Here is a 21,088-nt window from a genome sequence, read left to right as displayed (position 1 = left end):
CATGGGGTAATATCAACTTACACAAAAATATTTTGGGATAATAATTAAAAAAGTTCCCCGACCGCTGCTCTAGTGAGACATCAAAATAATGTACGCGATGTTTCCTTAATGGGATTGATTTTTAATACAAAGCTTTCATCTCTAACTTTTAAAATTATAATATAGGCATGGTTAATTAAATATTGGTAATCGGGTCGTAAGTAGTTTAACGTGTGTCGTGTTTATTAAAAATAAAATCTTCAGTAAATAACAATTCATCATCATACGCGTTTCGAGGATAAATAATAAATCGGTTAATAAAGTATTGTGATATAAACGTTTAAAGAAGGAATAAAAATAGGGATAGGGATTTCAGAGAGTTAATTTTGATATAGGATTAAAACTTATTAACTACTTAGTTCATGTATATTTCAGCACACGTCCTGTGTAGCGTGGAGGTGAGTATTGTATTTTTTTTCTACCTATGCTGATAGCCTTGAGAGGCTATTTCAGCTTCTCCTTGACGTGTAGGTGAGCTCACGGGGCTCAAACCGGAGTGTTGCTAGCCCTGGCCCTAGCAAGAGCCGTACTTCACAGAATCTACCATCGGATCGGAAACGCGATTCACTGAGAAGATCCAGCGAGAAACTCATTGTGTTAAGTATTGTATACAAACCGGCCTGGTGTGTCCGCGCCAGATGGCAGTCGGCCGCGAGCTCGAGCCCCTGCCGCTCGGCCCACGCCGCCACCAGCGCCAGCCGCCCCGACAGCGCGCGACCGTACGCCGCGCTCACACAGCCCGGCTCGCTCACCACCTGGGCCGATAAATACAACTCTTATATCTTATTTACAATTCTTGATATTTCTAATCTCCCTAGTGACTGGCTAAAATCCACATTCATCACGATACCCAAGAAGCAAAATGCCAAAAAATGTGGAGAGTATCGTATGATTAGTCTGATGAGCCATGTCCTAAAAGTATTCTTGAACATCATACTACCGAATAGAATACGACCAAAATGTGATGCACAACTGGGCGATAGCCAATTTGGATTTCGATCTGGTGTTGGCACCAGAGAAGCTCTTTTCGCTCTCAACGTTCTCGTACAGAAATGCAGAGACATACAAACTGATGTCTTTTTGTGCTTCATAGACTACGAAAAGGCATTTGACCGAGTTAAACATCATCAAATTTTTAGCCTTATATGTGACATTGGTCTGGATGGTAAGGACGTCAGAATCATCCGCAACCTGTACGAGAAGCAGGTGGCTACGATAAGGGTCGACAATGAGGAAACCGACTAAGTTGAGATCTGTCATGGGGTCCGGCAGGGGTGTCTTATCCCCGTTGCTTTTTAACATCTACTCAGAGGCTGTGATGTCAAAAGCTCTTGAAAACCTTGAAGTGGGAATAGGAATCAACGGCAGGGTCGTTAACAACTTGCGTTATGCGGACGCCACTATCTTTATTGCAGCATCGGAAGCCGTTTTGCAAGCAATTGTGAATAAGGTTAATGAGTGCAGCGAAGAAGCCGGGTTGTCGATAAACATAAGCAAGACCAAGTTCATGGTAGTCTCAAGAAACCTGGATGTGAGTTCAAGCGTATCTGTAGCTGGGAAACAACTAGAGCGGGTACGACAGTACAAGTATTTAGGGGCTTGGGTAAGCGAAGCATGGGAATCTGATCAAGAAATCAAGACCCGGATAGAAACTGCTCGAGCCTCTTTTAATAAAATGAGGAAAGTTCTTTGCTGTCGTCAACTGAATATAAAGCTCCGAGTCAGGCTACTCATGTGCTATATCTGGCCTATCGTCATGTATGGTTGCGAAACGTGGACCCTGAAAGAGGACACTACAAGACGCCTACAGGCATTCGAGATGTGGTGCTACCGTCGCATGTTACGCATTAGTTGGACGCAGAGGGTCAGGAATGAAACCGTGCTTCAGCGCGTTCATATGTCCCGGAAAATGTTGCCTTCTATCAAAAAGCGCAAGATAGAATATCTCGGCCACGTGCTCAGGAACGATAGATACATGCTGCTGCAGTTGATAATTATGGGCAAAGTGGACGGAAAGAGACGTGCTGGGCGAAGAAAGAAGTCAGGGCTCCGGAATATCCGGGAGTGGACCGGTATTGCCTCCGTCGTACAGCTGTTCCGGCTAGCTGCTGATAAAAATGAATATAGAAAGCTAACGGCCAACCTTCAGGATTGAAGAGGCACTGGAAGAAGAAGATATTTCTATTTTTTTTTATTGCTTATATGGGTGGACGAGCTCACAGCCAACCTGGTGTTAAGTGGTTACTGGAGCCCATAGAAATCTTTTTGGTACATTTTTTCTTACTAGTAAAGGCAAGGGGACCTAAGCCCATACAGCCTTGTTTGTGCTATATAATTTCTGAAATGAATTTTCAAAAAGGCCGAAGCCAGGTCTTGTATAGCCAATAGACATCTACGACGTAAATGCGCCTTGAGATATAAGTTCTAAGGTTCTAAGGGCGGGGCAGAAGTTGTACTGTTAAAAGTGAGACTTTACAACTAGATGTCTATGGGCTCCGGTAACCACTTAAGATCAGTTGGGCCGTGAGCTCGTTCACCCATCTAAGCAATAAAAAAAAACTCGCAATTTGAAAATAAAAAATAGTCAACCTACAAATGTTTTATGTCAACAAAAAAATAATAATCAAATAATGGAAAGGTAAATTAAATAAAACATCACGTTTACCTTGTTGAAACAAACGGCGTTGATGTAGTGGAAGAGATGCGAGAAGAGCTGTATGGTGAGCGCCGCGTTGACCCTGCACCGGCGCAGCAGCACCATGGCGGCGGCGAGCGCCTGCAGCGCGGGCTCGGTGGCGGCCGTCGCCTCCGCGCTGTTGCCGCTCGTCAGGGCCGCCAGGGCGCGACCCAGACTCTCCTCGAAGCACGCCACCAGATTACTGCATGTGGATGAATAACAACAATCTATATATTAATACGTGAAGCAAAAACTTTGTTACGAAAATTGCGCGGACGGAGCAATATGTAATTAATTTCCTTCACTTATAGAGAATATAAAGGAGTGCAGAATACTAATATTTTAAGGAAATATGCATAAAAAATACTTGAAATCAATAAAAAAAACATTACACACTCTAGGTACCATGTGTTTGAAACGCAAACGCATATACTAGCCCATAGACATCTACAACATAAATACGCCGCGCACCTTGAGATATAAGTTCTCAGGTCTCAAGTACAGTTAGTTACAAGTTAAAGTATGTGGTCAAATTGAGAATAGATTAATATTGTTTGTCATTAATATTATTTGTTTATAGTGGAGCCTTGGCGAATTCTGTGATAATAGAAGAAAGTCTTTGATAATAAAACCATAAGAATATTCAAACTTATTATTTAAAATAATAATTGTGGTCGAATTTTAACTATTAGGCGACCACTACTTAGTCTGGCCATAAATACTGCTACAATTAAAAATAAAAATAAATCTATTGCAAATAACATTTATTACTTTTACAGTGTGTTAGTTTAATACATAAATATAAAACAATTTAAAGTATAAAAAGCTTATTCGAAGTGGTCTCCATTGGCTGCAATACATAAATCATAACCCAGCGGATTAAGATCCACCCATTTCTATAATATTCCGTCAACCGCTCTTTAAATTCATATATAATGCAATTTCTTTTTTTTTATTGCTTACATGGGTGGACGAGCTCACAGCCCACCTGGTGTTAAGTGGTTATTGGAACCCATTGACATCTACAACGTAAATGCGCCACTCACCTTGAGATATAAGCTCTAAGGTCTCAGTATAGTTACAATGGCTACCCCACCCTTCAAACCAAAACGCATTACTGCTTCACGGCAGGAATAGGTGGGGTGGTGGTACCTACCCGTGCGGACTCACAAGAGGTCATGCCACCAGTACTTTTTACATAATAATAACCAGCTCATATTACGTTTCGTTCCATTTCATTAGAGTTAACGGGTCAAACGAACGTTTTAAGGTCTTCGTGCATCTTCATCCACAGACTTTTAGGAGTGCATTTGAAGAGACCAGCATTGGGTGGATACAGGTTGATAAAGAGAGGTCAAACGAACTAACCTGAACGCGTTTTGTACAGTCATTGCTAGTAACTCTTGAGCTTGCGTTGAGAACGAGGAGATATGTCTGTCGTATTTGAGGAAGTGCAGTAGTTCACTGGCGTTGGCCATCCAGAACGCCTGAGCTGCAGAGTCACTAGCGCGTTCCTGGAAAGGGAAAAATACATTTACGATTTTTTTTTATTGCCCTTGTAGGTAGACGACCATACGGCCTACCTGATGGAGAGCGGTTACCGTCGCCCATGAACTTTGGGAATACCAGGGGAGACCCAAGCCGTTGGCTACCATTGAAATTGCATTGAATTGTAAACAGGTTACGATTTAATTTGACTCACTCGGTGGTGCTGCTGTTAATACCCCTTATTGCCGAGGGTCATGAATTCGGTTACCACATAATATCGAACAAACATTCGTGTAAGGAATAGGTTAATTTGCTTTTTGCTATAATATATATTTATATACTCGTTGTCATAGTACAGTAGTACAGGGAATCCTAGTTTGGCGTCTAGTGCCTCTGTGACTTGATCCCGATTATTATTATTATTAATAACATATAGATATACCCATTTTTTTTTAATTTATATAACAAATTCTTTTCGTGTTCGATTAAAAACACATGAAAATATATGTATGTAGGTTTATATTGAAGTCGAAAAATAATAATACCATCGTCTGATGAAATAATTTTTATGGTTTGATTGTTATCGATATTGAGTATTGAATTTTCAAGAGTAATTTCTAATTCAATTTTAAGTTTGTTAAACATAATTATAAATATGTATACGCTTAAATAGCAAACCGAATTAAGAATTAATTTCATGTTTATTTTTCCTATCGAAATTGGAGAGACTATTAGAGCAAAGTTATAAAATTATTGTATTGTCATCAGTACTTGATGCGTGTGAATTTTTTCAAATTAATCAGATACCATGAAATTCATGAAAATGGACGTTCAAAAATTCAGTTACACACCAACCTAATAAAGACGTGTTTGCTTCTTCCGAATATGTTTATGTAGGTAATATTATGTTACCTGTACAGTAGCGTGTATGAGCGTGGCGACGTGGTGGAGGAAGGCGGTCAGCTTGTGGGCCCTCTCGGTCGGCGTCAGCTCGGGCCGGTAATGAGTTGAAGCACGATATCTGGCAGAGCACAAAGACACAAACTAAAAGTTTTAACAATAAAATATTTTTGTATTTTTGTTTTTATGAGTAGTGTAGTAAAGCACGTCAGATCGTGACAAAGAAAACTCAAGAAAATTTTGTATCATTTGTGGTCATATCTTTATGGCTTATTATCTATCATGGCTTTAAAACTTAAGCTTTTCGCTTTTACAGTTAAATTACGAGTTTACTATTTGTTTTTATTATTCCCGATTATAAGTTACTAATCAAGAACTAACACTATCAGTATTCTGATTAGCATTACGTGTGGAATGAAACGAAAACGTTATAAAATGAATTTGTTATAGAAAAATAGAGGATAGTTAGCAAAATATATGAGTGTCGACAGATAACACCTTCGTCGTCCGTGAGTACGGAAACTGTACAGCAATCGAAATATTGCTAACACGAATCCCAGTAAGAGCCGTGCTGCGCAGAATCTACCACCGGATAGGTATTCGTGTAGTGTGGTGTTCGTACCTGGCGCAGAGGTAGAGCGTGTAGACGGGCGCGAGTTTGAACGCGGGGGCATGAGGGTCGAGCCTGGTGATGACCGCGGCGAGGAACTGTTGTTGTCCCGCCTCCGGGAACTCCAGCACGGCCGGTAGGATCGCTTCTTGGCCGATTCGACCAGCACCCATCCTGCACATCGCGCTAACATTACACTACAAAATCTCAATAACTGCGAATATTTCTTGGCATTTCATTAAAAAGATCAATTCAAAATAGACTAAAAAAAAATAAAAGCTGTGTATTTAGGTGAAATGTTATTTGATGTGAACGTAGTTTTACCTGTTCTCGTGTCCTGAACCTCCGCTTTTAGCGCTACAGATGCTTTTCGTTTCAACGTTTCCGTCTAAATCGAACGTGGTTTCGTAGTTATCTTTGTATTGCGAGTTCCCGGTGCGGTTCGCGTTTGTGCTCTGATCGTGATCGTTGTAAATCGATCCGGTGTGATCGTCCTTCGAGTCGGTCAGGTGCTGCGACATCATCAGCGACTCGTTGTCGAGTTTGAGCGTGTTGTTGTTGTTGTACGGTGTGATCTCGTTCGAGTCTCTGTAGTAGTGGTCGTTCGAGACCGGGCTGACGGTGCGGTGGTACTCGTCGTTGGCGTTGTTGTCGAGCGCGTCCGGTTGCTGGGAGATCGCGCCGCCCGGCTCCGGTGACGCGGGCGACCTAATGTAGGGGGAAACGTACACAAGCGGATGTCGTGAGCCAGTGACAGAGGAACATGCAAAAGAAAACGGTAAAATGAACAACATAAAACGGTGATTAGAGAAGCGACCGGCTCCAGTGTGGACATGGTTATGTTCGACAAAACATAGAGATCTAGTAATAAAACATTGCAGGTGTGGGTAGGTAGGTACGTACAAATGAGACTTCAGAAGGTGAACGAGTCTCTGAAACTAACTAAGTTCAACAAAGGGTATTATAATAACTAATCACAACACGTAAGAAACAAGCTGTATTGGGATGCGCGGAGTCTTACCTGTCGTATATGGATCCGGAGCCGTAGTTTGACTGCGACTGAGCCAAGTTCCTGTTGATTAAGTTCTCCTGGGCGGGGTCCACGAAACGGAACGTCGATACGCGCCCGAATTTCAGCAGACATCCGTGCTGCGACATACATTAAAAAAACATAATAAAAATGAACACCGCAAAATTATAATTTGCGTAATTACCGGTGGTAGGACCTTTTGTGTGTCCGCACGGGTAGGTACCACCACCCTGCCTATTTCTGCCATGAAGCAGTAATGCGTTTCAGTTTGAAGGGTGGGGCAGCCGTTCTAACTATACCTGGGATCTTAGAACTTATATCTCAAGGTGGGTGGCGCATTTGCGTTGTGGATGTCTATGGGGTCCACTAACCACTTAACACCAGGTGGGCTGTGAGCTCGTCCACCCATCTAAGCAATAAAAAAAAAGTCACGAACACAGCAATTAGGAAACAATCGACGATCTCTGTCACACGATAACGTTGTTAATTATTCAGTTGTTGAAACGTATTTATTTCGGTTTTTTTTTTAGGTAACTATTAGAAACGCACGCTACTACGCTCTGTATTAGTGACTTTAGCTAAATTTATAAAACACACTTTGTTGAAATTGCTTTCGCGTCACTCATGGAACATTGGTAATGTAGTAGTAGTTAGTGCTCACTATGAAAAAATATTACCTAAATTGGCAACAGCAACTGTAACCATGATTCAAGTGAATAGGACCTCAAATCGGAACGCGATCGAGAAACAACAAACAAGGCAATTATATACAATTTCTTTTCAATCACATATGTAGGTACATCCTAAAAACCTTAACGCAGAGCATAGCATTACAACAGAACGTTTAAGCATCTGTTCTGATCTCCCACGTATTTTAACTTAATACGCACTTTAGACTGCCAATTAAACATCAGCGATCGACATGATCAAAATTACAGTCCAACGCATGTCGTAAATTCTGAAAATAACGTCCGATACAATTACTCTGAGTCAGAGTTCTAACGACATTTCATTGGGGAAAGGAAACGTTGTTCCTGTGATTTCGTAACAACATTAAAGTCTACGATTACTTTCAAATTAGAACACCATAAAAATACGTGTGTACGTTACTTTTTAAATAGCGTTTTATCGAGAGGTGCAAAGGCTATCTGGTTTAAGCGACTTTTTTGCATTTAATGTTAAAATTTTGGAAAAAAATATCAAAATAACTTCTTTGGCTATTTGAATGGAGGAAACTTAATTGAAGTCGTAGTAAAGTAAAACATCGAACTGTTGATGGTAATCTATACATACAAATAAAATTGGAGTGTCTGTTTGTAATATTGAAATAGCCTCTTTTTGGTACGTGCATATAAATATATATACGGTACATACACCAAAATAACATTTTTTACAATTTTTATCTGTCTGTTAGTTCCGGCTAATCTCTGGAACGGCTGGACCGAATTTGACGGGACTTTAATAGATAGGTAGCTGATGATATAAGGAGTAACTTACGCTACTTTTTTTAGACTAGCTTCGCCCCGCGTCTTCACCCGCGGTACGACAATAGCATCGCGGGACTCAGCTATCAATAATAAAATTTAATGTTTCCGAAGCGAAGCGAGGGCGGGTCGCTAGTACCAAATAAAACGGACCTTTAATTACAAAGATAAATATCGCGTATTAAGTGAAATGTCGCGATGAACCCACAAAGCGATAACTTGTTTTAGAAATTTGGCAATTTCACACATTCAAGTATGTAAATATATGAATAATTCTGACGTTAAGTTATTCGTCGTGTTGTAGATTGCAGTGATGACCGTATTCCGTCAAGCGGAAAATGTTTTTCATCGTTGAATTGATAAGAAACAGGCCCACAGTTAGACGGTATTTTAACGAGTATGTATAATGAAAGTTAATGTATTTTACTGGGTCAGCATTAACGTTTACAGACTTTTCTAGATAGGATAAAATTTTGTTGTAAAGTAAATAACTAGTTTTGTTTTTTATTTCCAAAAGCAGCGATTTTTAAATAAGCTTTTGCAGATTCAATTCAGATAATAAATTACAAATATAGTGGTATTAATTAGCGCAAAGCTTTTCTCATTTAGAATTTGCACCGATGTAGTAAACTATAGGTACCTTTCGTTATTTCAATATTTGCTTTATGCTAACTATTGCTAACAGTAAGTACAAAAATAAAATTTACAATTTACTATAGTGCTTTTTAAAATTCAAATTACGTTTAACAAATCCACGATGTTTCATTTTTATTTATCGCATAATCCGGGTCATTATAGCCCGGGTCCCGACCTCACGGGCTATCTGGTGTTAAGTAATTACCGGATTTCATCGACATAACAAAATGAATTGCCACCATCCACCTTGAAACAAGTTGTAATTCTCAATTATAACGACCGCCCCACCCCTTAAACCGGAATGTAGTACTGCTTTGCGGCAGAAATACTCGCGCAGATCACATGACGCCCTACCTTTTTTTTCATATATATAAATATAAATAAATATTTACTAACAATCACGCCACGTTAACTGGTCCCGTGGTAAGTTCGTAAAGAACTTGTGTTACAGGTACCAGATGACGGAAATAAATGTAAGATTTTTTATTATACACATACACATATTTAATATACATCCATAACCCTGGAAAATACATTTATATTTATCATACAAATACCTTCCCTTGGCGGGATTTGAACCCGCGACCCCCTTGTGTAGTGACCATGTCACTTACCACTACACCAGACGGCCGTTAATACCTACCACCTACCACCAGAATCAAAGATTCATACTTTTTAATATATGTATGCAACAAATGAGTTACTGATTTGTAATCTTACATATTCAAGCCTCCAACCTCGACTTCTCCCCTGCGTCTTCTTTTATGCTACCATTTTCTTGTCTTTTAATTTATTTCGTAGATGCGTGGACAAGCCGACAGCCCACGGTAGGTGGTTAAACCCCCTTACAACGGCTGCCCCGCCCTTCAAACCGAAACGCATTACTGCTTCACGGCAGAAATAGGCAGGGTGGTGGTACCTACCCGTGCGGACACACAAAAGGTCCTACCAAGAGGTCTTGTGAGCAGACGATAGACAGACAGTTTTAGCTGTTTTTTATAGGTAGAATAACTCAAGTCGCTTAGTCGTTTTTACCGAAATATATAGACATCGAAACCGAAAATTATGTTTAATTGTATTGTCATAACAGACATAAAAACAGAAACATGACTAGTTCCCAGCACAAGTACCTACATACATACGTCGGGTTGGACAGACTCATGCAAGCTAACAAAATCAGCTAATATGTAAGAACGCAAATTGACAAGATTGTTGCTTTTATTTTATTACACAATGATGTTGCTTTGTTTGTTTTTCATGAACACATACTGGTCTCGTAATTAATAAGAGTAAAATTGGTACGTATCCAAGGATAGAATCACGACCTAAGCGCATGACTGTGAATACATCGTCCGTCTTAAATAACAAGCCACGGACGTTTCGATCCAGCCCGTTACCGCGTACCGCACCGGTCGTTCTGTAGCTGGTGATTCAAAACCACAAAATTCAATTGCTGAAAACACAGTTTCACACAGATGTTCAAAACTAGGCGCCCTGTATGCTTAATAACAATACGTATTTACCACTACTATAAAAGGAGAGGTAAATAAACCTTTTTAGTGCTCGTTAATATTTTAATTCAGCCGTTAAAACTCTAGTGCTTTTATAGTTCGAGACGAGATGTTTCGCAAGAGTTAAATGGATCGTTGCGGGCATCAAACGCAAAGCGCTTACGTTCGTACAGGAACTAGTTTAGTTTTTTTTTTACATGGTTGAACGAATGTACATCCCATATGCTGTTAAGTTGTTTTCGGAACCCATACATGCGAACAACGTAAATGCCGCCATCCAATTTGAGACATAAACTTAGCAACAGAAATAGGCACGGTGGTGGTACACGTGCGATTTCATGCGGGTTTCCCTACTACCAGTGGACCATTACTATTCTGCTCTTCAATGTATTATTGTAACATCAAAAAGACATACAGTTCAAGCCTCGTTGAAAGCATCAGAAAGAATTACCCAATTTCGGGACTTTCGAACAGGCTCGGGGACGGAAACAAATAGGCTTTCACATTGGATAAAAAGGTAACAAGCCAATTTTCTCAAAGTAAACGTGTTCCGAATATTTGCGAAGCGTTCAACGTTTTTGGTTTTTTTTTTCTAACTTATTCATTTTAAAGTGCCTACGGTGTGGCAACATTAAACATCAATCCCCGCTCTGCTTTGAAATTAGATTAACGCTCTCAATTGGCAGTAACAATGTTAATGGTACAGATGTAAAATGCACGTGTGCGAAGAGTTGGACAACTGACAAATATTAATATTCTATTGTGAAATGAATTTTCTTTAGGTAAAATTGATTACCTTTATAGAACGTACCTACCAAACATACTTAAATAAAAAAGAATGTTAAATAAGGTCAAATACCAAGAATACCTCACCAACAGAAGCATTAAGTTTAAATGGTTAGCTTTTTCATACTTCGTATTCAACTTGTTTATAAATAACGTGTATTACGAGTATATTCGTAAGTACGAAACATACATATGTACATATATACATAAGCGTACATAATGTTTCGGCCAAGACGAGACTTCGTTGTTTATCACGGCTTTAAATTAAGCTTTATTATTAACCTACATATATGAGGGCTGACGAACCAGTAGCACGCATAGATCGCATCACAACATCGGTGGCACAAAACAGGATAATATGATTTGAGAATTTGTTTTGGTAATAGTTTGTTTGTTATTTATTTTGTTTACCCTTTACTCTTGTTCTATAATTTGTTATGCTTTATACACATAGATTATAGTGGCGATCTTAATGCCTAAGGCATTGTCTGTTTGTCTACTGTCGATTATGGTATGAGTACTGTTTAGTGATGGATGCATGACAATGTATTAATTTTATTGAAAACACAAAAAACTGAGACTTTAGAACTCATACATCAAGGTGGGTGGCGGCATTTACGTTTAAGATGTCTATGCGGTAACCAATTAACACCAGATGGACCGTGAGCTCGTCCACCCGTCTTAGTAATAATAAAAAATCCTAATTATAAGACAAGATAAAAATCCTAATAATAAGGTTTTAAGGGCGGGGCAGCCGTTGTAGATGTCTATGGGCTCCGGTAACTACTTAACATCAGGTGGGCCGTAAGCTTGTCTACGCAACCAAGCAATAAATTAAAAAAACAATTACCAGAACATACCGAGTGACGTAGATGAGATTTCGGCATCTCTGTATAGAGTGAAGTATCGAGAGAGCATATACATATGTAGCTTGCGAGGCTGACGTACCAGGAGAAAATTCAATTAGGAACAGAAAAGTGATCGCACTCGTTTTTGCAATGATTAAATATATTCGGCGATTAATATATTTTGAAGCTGAATATTTTTTAAGTATCGAGTTAATGTTTTCATTTCATTTAATCAGTTTCATTTAATACAAAAACTTATTAATATAGTGGTAGTACACGGGTATATACCGCCATCCTAGATCTATCTATCGCGATGCAGTCATCCGATTATAAGGTGTCTAAAGGCTCCAGTAACCATTTAACAATCAGCGAACAGTTCATTCGTCTGTCCATCACCATAAACAAAAAAAAAGCAATCCACGCAGTCCACTGCTTTGGGTTTTTTTCACAGGACTTTTCGAATAGAAAACCTCTATCTAGTATATATAAAGTAATGCTCGTGTTCAATAGTGAACGTTGTGCGGAGAAACAGAAGTCATTGTCTAGAAATTTAAATTATAGATATTTGAAGGTTCTATTCCTGTTTGATTTATTAAACCTTTCAAACTGAGTCCGAAAGAGATCACAATTCGTACTGAAATGCCCTATAAAAGAGTTAAAATATACTTTTGATATTCCTACTTCATTGGCACACTTCAAGAATAATAATAAAAAAATAAGCCTTTATTTTATTTTACTAAAATGAGTCGTTGAATATCTGAATATAGTTGGAAAATTTTATTTTAGAACGCTATTAAGTTTAATACGAATTGTTTAAAAATAAAAGATATGTGGTGTCGTGGGACACCGGATAGGAACGAGGTTCCTTATCATAAAAATATTAATTTTAAGTTCTATTCGAGGTATAAAGAAAATAAAACTAGAGGTTTCGCAACAACCCAGGGTCGTTCGGTAACGTGCGAACTTATTGCGGTACACTTCATTCACGGTTGTTTGCATATGAGTTAGTGTATTGCGCAAACGAACGCTCTGAGATCGTGGTCAATGAATGATAAAAAAATATGTTATTTTTTGTACGTTATTACAAAGTTAAGTCGTACACTGTGTGCATTACTAATTTGTACGTTATTACAAAATTAAGTCGTACACTGTGCGCATTACTAATAAAAATCTTACGTTACGGATGTTTTTTCCCGGTTAGGGTACCCCTCCGCATCGTCCCATAAGGAACTTCGTTCCAAAAAACCTTAAAAACCTTATTATTCCGGTATCCAGGTATGACGCATGGGAGTTTGTGTGCAGCAAACGAAACAAATGTTCACGATTGACTTCCACGGTGAAGGAATAACATCGTGCAATAAAAATCAAACCCGCAAAATTATCATTTGCGTAATTACTGGTGGTAGGACCTCTTGTGAGTCCGCACGGGTAGGTACCACCGCCCCGCTTATTTCTGCCGTGAAGCAGTAATGCGTTTCGGTTTGAAGGGTGGGGCAGCCGTTGTGACTATACTGAGACCTTAGAACTATATCTCAAAGTGTGTGGCGCATTTACGTTGTAGATGTCTATGGGCTCCAGTAACCACTTAACACCAGGTGGGCTGTGAGCTCGTCCACACATCTAAGCAATAAAAAAAAAACCCGCTTTTAAATTTAATTAAAGCCTAATTTACCTGTAATCGCTGTGTGTGCATGATCCTTTGTCCGTTGACGAAGACTTGCGCGTCCGCGTGCAGCGGAGTCACGGTGTATCCGCCGCCGTCAGCGGGAGCGACCACGCAATGCCGGGATTGTATCGACGGTCCGTACAGCTGCAGGGCGGTGCCATTTCCCGAACCAACCTACGATAAAAAAATCACAATTAGTATTTGCTCAGTTCGTAATTATTACCGGTGATAGGAACTCTTGTGAGTCCGCGCGGGTAGGCACCACCACCCCGCCTATTTCTGCCGTAAAGCAAGAATGCGTTTCGGTTTGAAGGGCGGAGAGCCGTTGTAACTATACTGAGACCTTAGAACTTATACCTCAAGGTGGGTGGCGCATTTACGTCGTAGATGTCTATGGGCTCCAGTAACCACTTAACACCAGGTGGGCTGTGAGCTCGTCCACCAATCTAAGCAATAAAAAAAAAATTTCAAAACTAATATCGCTCGTGAACTTCATTTAGGGAAACAATTTTGAAAATATAAGTAAATAATAATAAGTTACTCTAACAGCCTTAGAACGGTAATGTCACCAGGGTTTTATTAACATATCTGTTGTATGTACAGGTTTTATTTGAATGGTTATCGACGCCAAAAAGAGGGTAAGATAAAAACAGAGGACACTAAGTCTTTCTGGAATTCAGATCGATTGGTTGGATATATTATTATACAAATTCTGAACAATAACATTCGACAGTTGGTCTTTCGAGCAAAACCACTTTCGGTGGAAGACACTTTAGTGTTCCCTTATAAAGAGTTTTAAGGAAATAAACCTTTGTATTGATTAATTTTCACTGAAACAAACTGAAAAGACCATGACGAAATTTTCATGATTACACATAGGTTTTCCATTTTATTTATCTGCTTAATTAACAAACACGAGTTAAACTAATTTATTTTAATGGACCGTTGCACACTGAACGCTTATTCTTTTATTTTAGAGTTTATTGTTATTGTTTAATGTATATCATTGGCGAGATATTAAATGATGATACATGAGAGTTGCAGCATTACTCTATTACTGCTAGTACTCTAGTGCCGTGAGCGTCTCTCTATCAAAGTGCTCTATTTATGTTCGGAGCACTCTAGTAGTTAAGACTTTTAGCATCAAATTCAATCAAATAGAGAAAGATTAAGTAATGTTTATAATGTAATTAATTAAAGTAGTTAAATAAAGTAGTTTTTCTAGGATCTTTTAATTTATTGAATATATGGGTGGACGAGCTCACCTGGTGTTAAGTGGTTACTGGATCCCATAGGCAACTACAACGTAAATGCCGTTACCAACCTTGAGACTAGAGTTCTAAGTCTCAGTTTTACGAACAAGTAGTTACTGTCACATCCTACCAACCGAAACGTATTACTGCTTCACGGCAGAAATAGGCAGTGTGTTGGTACTTTCCCATGCGGGCTCACAAGACACCCTACCAATAATTTCTGAAGCATTTTTTTTACATAATCTCACAATCAACGCCGTTTTTATTTTGATTTTTATACAGACCCAGTAATTCGAAATGAACTAATTCGATGAATTAGTGTCGTAGGTACGCTTGTAATTTCGTTTTCTGTTCTTACGCGATTACTCGGATCTACGAGTTAATATGCTTAAGTTCCCCGCTGATTACTGAGAGAGCGCGTTTGTGGAAAAGCTTTATACATTAATAATGCGAAAGACTTGTAGGAATGTTACGTGTTACATTAACATAAGTAATTTAATTTGTTGCCGCGCGTACTGTGGAGCCAGCTCACTAATGCAGCTGATGCCCGAATGTAATTATAACGTGATGTGTAATATAATACAAATTTGTATAGTATAAAACATATAATACAAATGAGTGCGTAATTGACGTAACTATACTGAGACCTTAGAACTCATATCTCAAGATGGATGGATTTATGTTGTCTATGGACTCCGGTAACCAGGTGAACCGTGAGCTCGTCCACCCATCTAAGCAGTAAAAAAACGTATTAATACAATGTGTATGACGATTTATTTACTTAATTTTTGTCTAGAGCTACGAAAAAAAAGGTGATATTCATATTAGGAATGACGAACAATGTCTGTATATTTGATTCCGAAAAAAAAACGCTAAGTCACATTAAAAATTATTTTAGATGGGCAGACATACTCATTGTATGTGGTCAACAGAGTTATAAATACCATTAATACCTCCATCCACCCCGGAACATGAAGTCGAGAACTCAATGTTGTACAACAGCCTTTTTTTTCCTACCTATTCTAGTCACCTTGGGGTAATCCTAGATTCACCGAACTAGTAGGTGAGCTCACGGGGCTCAAACTTGACGACGGTGCTAACACGAACCCTAGCAACAGCCGTGCTTCGCACAATCTACCACCGGACCGGAAACGCGACCCACTGAGAAGATCCGGTGAGAAACTCAGTGGGCTAAAGTACAGCAGCTCCTAACCACCCCACCTTTTATACTCAAATACGTGATCGCATCGTTCCAGAAACAGGGAGGGATGGAAATAATATACAAGTAGATATGACAAAAACTACCTTACTACTTTAAGTGAATTTGTCATTAAAAGAAAAGAGTGGTATCAACATCACATTTACTATATTATCCCATAGCTAACAAAGCTGCCGTTGTAGTTAGATTACATACCTTTGACCTAACGCTAACATCTTCTTTTAATCCGAATAACGAGATAGTAATACCAACTCCAGACAAGCGTGAATTTTCGTTATTAACATTACTTATGAAAACGCTGTAGTACTTTATCGACCGCATCTGGCATTAAATGTAATATACAAAGGACGAAAAACCTATGGACCGTAACATAATGCTAGACTTAATTAAATTTTACAAATCAATTTGGATGATGTTTATTTTGATTTTATAATATACTAAATTAAACATTTCTGAGGAGAAAGAATTAAATTTTTGTACAAAATTTGGTACATGACGGAATTCAATGAGATTTTTACATTTTAAAAAACAGTATTTTGCTTTGATGTTGTATTGATTTAACGATTTCGGACCTATGTAGCCGATGTGCTTGTTATGTTATTATCCAAATATCAAATTTTAAAATGATACTATTATACATTCTTAGCTAGGTGTAATTTTTTCATAGGAGCAACGTTATGGTCTAGTTTAAGCACAAGTTTAAAAAACAAACCATCATCAGAGGCTTGACCACTTCAATGACCGGTTGCTTACGTATGTGATGATGGTGAAATGACTAATGATTACCTATCTAAAGATATAACATGTTTGTCATTTCTATTGTCAACACTATTTTTAATTTTACAATTTAATATTTTAGCGTTTGTACTTTACAGTTAAGTCTGGACTATAAAAACGTGATAAATAATCATATTGAGATGGCGCGTAGTGAACGACATTTACCTCGACGACATCGGTAATCCGGATTCTGCGTCCATTCTCTAGAGGCGTGGCGTCGGGCGCGACCTCCAGAAGTAAAGGTTCGTTGCCTGGACGCCCGTTGGTGCCTGTGCCGACCTTCTTCTTCCGTCGCCGTGGCTGTGAGTCCGCCGGACGCCGCCGCACGTGGAACATGATAGAGCCTACCAAACAAACACACACACACATCAGTTCAACAATAGATATGATTCTTACAACGATTATAAATTTTACTAGCTGTACCCGTCCGCTTCGCTGGGCATTTAAAATTAACGTTATTATTTCTCACCCCCACAAAGATTCTCATTATTAACGCCCCCGCAACTGGTGTAAAGAGTCCAACACTCATAGAAATATTAGCCTATCCATTAAGTACGTGTATTTTCTACATGGATACCAAGTTTCATGTCAATCGAATGCAAGATTCAGTAGTTATAACGGAACATCCGTAAAAACCACTGTAAATTTACATATTAGTATAGACTCATTATAATCGATTACCAAATTAATATTATTTTTTACCATAATACGACTTCGACACTGCATACCGGAAAAAAAAAACAGAAAAACATCTCCATAATGCTGGAAATATTATGGAAAATAGAGCATTGTGTGCGCATTATTACACGGAAAAACAGCTTCCTATCGTGTATCCCTATTTGTTTGAAGTTGTAATCGAATCTTTCTTGGTAAATTTTCGTCCTGTTTAGCAAATAAAACAAAGTTTACTTTTTCATTAGGACGCCCAACGTTTAAGGTTTCACGTATTGATTACATTTCAACTCCATTAGTGTAGGCTTACTCAAAACAACACAATTGCTAAAAGGATAATTAGAGATATTTTGTGTAGTAGATTTTGTGAATAAAAATTGTGCAGAGAAAAATAAAAGGAAGAGCGCACTGACATTGGCAATAAGGCCGATAAAGGAAGTAAACACAGTTCGAGCATCTCTTCGAGTACATTTAGTGGTATATGTAGGTAAGTGCACTCGAAGAGACGAGCGGGATAGGCGCGAGGCAAGCCGCACGAGGGAGAGTGTCGAGCCCACCTTAGCCCGCCTCTAGTGTCAACATCATTAGTGTCGACATTGTCGTACCGCTCTACCGACTTTACGAGAACAGCTACGGGCTACGCAAAAACGCTACATCTTATTTGTTTATTCTGAAAAACAGATACAGGTGTGGAACGCGCGTATTTTGCTTCCGTCTACGTAGTTCTCGTAGTTACATGTCCTACCGAATTAAATTTCTAAAATGATACACATACGACCATGTTAACTTTTATACCAATTAAAATTATAGATATAATAGTGATGAACAATTAATATGTCCTCATCGATATTTTTTCAATATCAATAAAAATCAATTACAATATCAATAAAAAAACAATAAATCTTTCATACTTATTACATACTTTTTAAATCAATCCTGTTTACAATGCGGTAACGTTCAGATTTTTGTAAAAGAATTAAAACTACGTTTTCAATGTTTAGTTTCAATAATGGCATTTCTGTTATCAGAAAAAGAAACTAAAACATTCAGGACAGTCATAGAAATGGATCTACTCAACAACATGCGGCCAAGCTTATTTATTTCAAAATAAGAGTGTTAAAGAACCGTACGTAGTCCGCAGTGATCCGCAATTTGCGGCTGCGGCATACGGATCAGTGAAAACAATGTTAAATAAACAGTAGTAAGTACTAGATTGACTCTGTCAACAGCTCTGACCTTATTCCAATGAATAGCTTTTATTATATCTCAAGAGATCTGATATAATTTATGTTATCTTTATGACTTATTTGTTAGGCTTAAAATATCCTACTTAATATTTATAAAAAGTTTGAATGGACGATTGTAACTAATATTCACGCAAAAGCTCATGGATTTATGCAAAAATAATTTTTATCGTGGTAAATGAGATGACCTGGGCAACGCCGGGTATATCATTATATACGTATACAGTATAACGATGCATTTGGGAAACTGATGGGGCTGCTTCGATTCTGTAGCGCATCGGGCATGTTTGCGTATCGACTTTTTTTGTCCTACCTATTCTAGTAACCTCGAGGGGTTATTCTAAATTCACCGAACTAGTAGGTGAACTCGCGGCGCTCAAACGTGCTGTTGTTGCTAAGAGCCCTAGGGACAGCCGTGCTTCGCAGAATCTACCACCGCAACGGATACGCGACCCACAGAGAAGATCAACTGCATCTGTGGGTTAATTTACTCGCCGAGCCCTTCGTCGCAAGCGACGGGTTCGACAAGAACGGTGACCGGAAACGCCTATCGACGCTTTCTATGGCATAATAATAAAGCGATGCGCGTCCTTGCTCTGCAGGATAGGCGCTAGCTCCAACAGCATCCTAGCTATGATATTCTCGATATTAGATCTGTTCTCAATCCTTGTAGAGAGGTCCACAAAATGTGCTCGTAATGGTCAACTATTGTAATTATATGTATGTATGTTGTTCTTATCTTTTGTTTAGTTTCTATGTCCTTACTAACATATTATTAAGAAATCGCTGTTACTAACATTAATATGGATTAACATTTTATCTGAAATAAATGAATTTAATAATAATCTGCTATAATAAATACGGCAAATTCACAAGCTCGTGATTTTACGTACCAACGTATCTAGAGATCGACTGGTAGTTTATAGACCAGAGAGCGACAGAAGCAACTCTATAACAATGGCAGTTGGCTGGTTTGTGACTTATGAATTCACTTAGCATGTTTAAAGAATATTAAACCCCTTACAAACATCAAATAACAGAATCAACTGTCTTGATTAACTTGATGGCAAAATAGAAAGCAAATTAATAACTCAGCGGTTCAGAGCAAACTGATGTCCCTTTAAAATATTAAAGCTAGATATATCCATCTAAAAATATATGAAAGACGCATTTACTAAATTGTTTACAATAATGATATTTCTTCATTAAAGAAAGTATTAAAATAAATTGCTTAAAGCGATGCGGCTCGATGTTCTAACGTTCGACTCAATAAACAAAAACGGAGGTAATTTATTGCCCTAAAGGTTTATATTTGTCCAATAAACTTAAGCAATTTGTTCCTTACCTAATATTTGAGGTAAATAAATACTTTACTTTTATATTTTAAGTAACTTTAACTAAGAATATCTATATTATCAGAACATATTTTTTAAGACACTAAAATCGAAAGACACATTAAAATGCACATTATCAATAGAATGGAAAATCAATAATGTCGACTGGTGTTCACAGTTCAGACATAAAATATATTAACGTCGTTTTCGTCGTATCAGCTGCCATAAATCTATAATACTTATCTATATCTAGATATAAATATCTGTATTATATAATAATATAGGCTGTTTTAGGAAAATTCGTATTTCGTATTCACCGGAGACGTACGTAAATAAACAATTTTCTTTTTAATAATTTTCATCTAGGGTCAGTCACTAATTACTAGCAATTAAGGGCGCACCGCCTATTCGAATTAGTTTTAGCTTCATTCTATCGCATAGTAGTCCATTTCGTGATGGGAGAGAAGATTGAATCAGATCGTAAAATATAAAAAAACAGCGTTATTAATTGAGATGGCCTATCCGGCAAGTAAGCAGTCTTTACATGGCGACAGCGGTCTATAGCAGGACGAATGTTACATTATCCATTTTTGCTAATAAACAACACGCATAAAATTTGTATTCATTTTTATATTTGAAAAAGTGTTTTTATATATTCGAAGTGAGCCTTTTCGCATTCTGAAACGTCATACATAAATAATAAGAGCGTGCGGTGGCTAAAGTCCTCGCGGGAATCATTTATTGAAGGTCAATAACGTTAAAACTATATCGCAACTATAATTAATATAGTAGAATATGAGTTTTGAAATAAATATGTCAACCTAATTCTGTTTGTAATTTTAATTAGCATCCCTAGGTTATTTTAAACAAACAAAAATGTAATAAAAATAATAAACAGTTAATTCTGCTTTATT

The 21,088-nt window shown here is 38.1% G+C and overlaps 2 protein-coding genes across 7 annotated transcripts in view; one reads left to right on the top strand and one right to left on the bottom strand.

The window, feature by feature from the left end:
- aux (cyclin-G-associated kinase) overlaps positions 1–21,088 on the top strand; it is a 348,262-nt gene that overhangs the window by 222,645 nt on the left and 104,529 nt on the right. The window lies entirely within an intron of this gene.
- Positions 1–21,088, bottom strand: part of cno (adherens junction formation factor afadin) — a 75,369-nt gene that overhangs the window by 24,410 nt on the left and 29,871 nt on the right. For 5 of the 6 annotated variants that reach the window (XM_089736607.1, XM_089736608.1, XM_089736611.1 and 2 more), the window contains 9 exons: positions 17,090–17,268; positions 13,682–13,849; positions 6,736–6,863; positions 6,039–6,422; positions 5,727–5,888; positions 5,117–5,225; positions 4,085–4,230; positions 2,705–2,918; positions 656–794 (listed from right to left, as the gene is read on the bottom strand). In XM_089736607.1, the coding sequence (XP_089592733.1) occupies positions 656–794; positions 2,705–2,918; positions 4,085–4,230; positions 5,117–5,225; positions 5,727–5,888; positions 6,039–6,422; positions 6,736–6,863; positions 13,682–13,849; positions 17,090–17,268 (1,629 nt within the window). The remainder of the gene's footprint in view (positions 1–655; positions 795–2,704; positions 2,919–4,084; positions 4,231–5,116; positions 5,226–5,726; positions 5,889–6,038; positions 6,423–6,735; positions 6,864–13,681; positions 13,850–17,089; positions 17,269–21,088) is intronic. The other variant, XM_089736609.1, reaches the window with a different exon arrangement.

The sequence above is a fragment of the Bombyx mandarina genome, chromosome 22 (assembly GCF_030267445.1).
Source record: "Bombyx mandarina strain Sakado chromosome 22, ASM3026744v2".
In the NCBI taxonomy this organism is placed as follows: domain Eukaryota; kingdom Metazoa; phylum Arthropoda; class Insecta; order Lepidoptera; family Bombycidae; genus Bombyx; species Bombyx mandarina.
The sequence above is the reverse complement of the archived record's forward strand: the minus strand, read 5'-3'. Positions and strand labels throughout refer to the sequence as shown.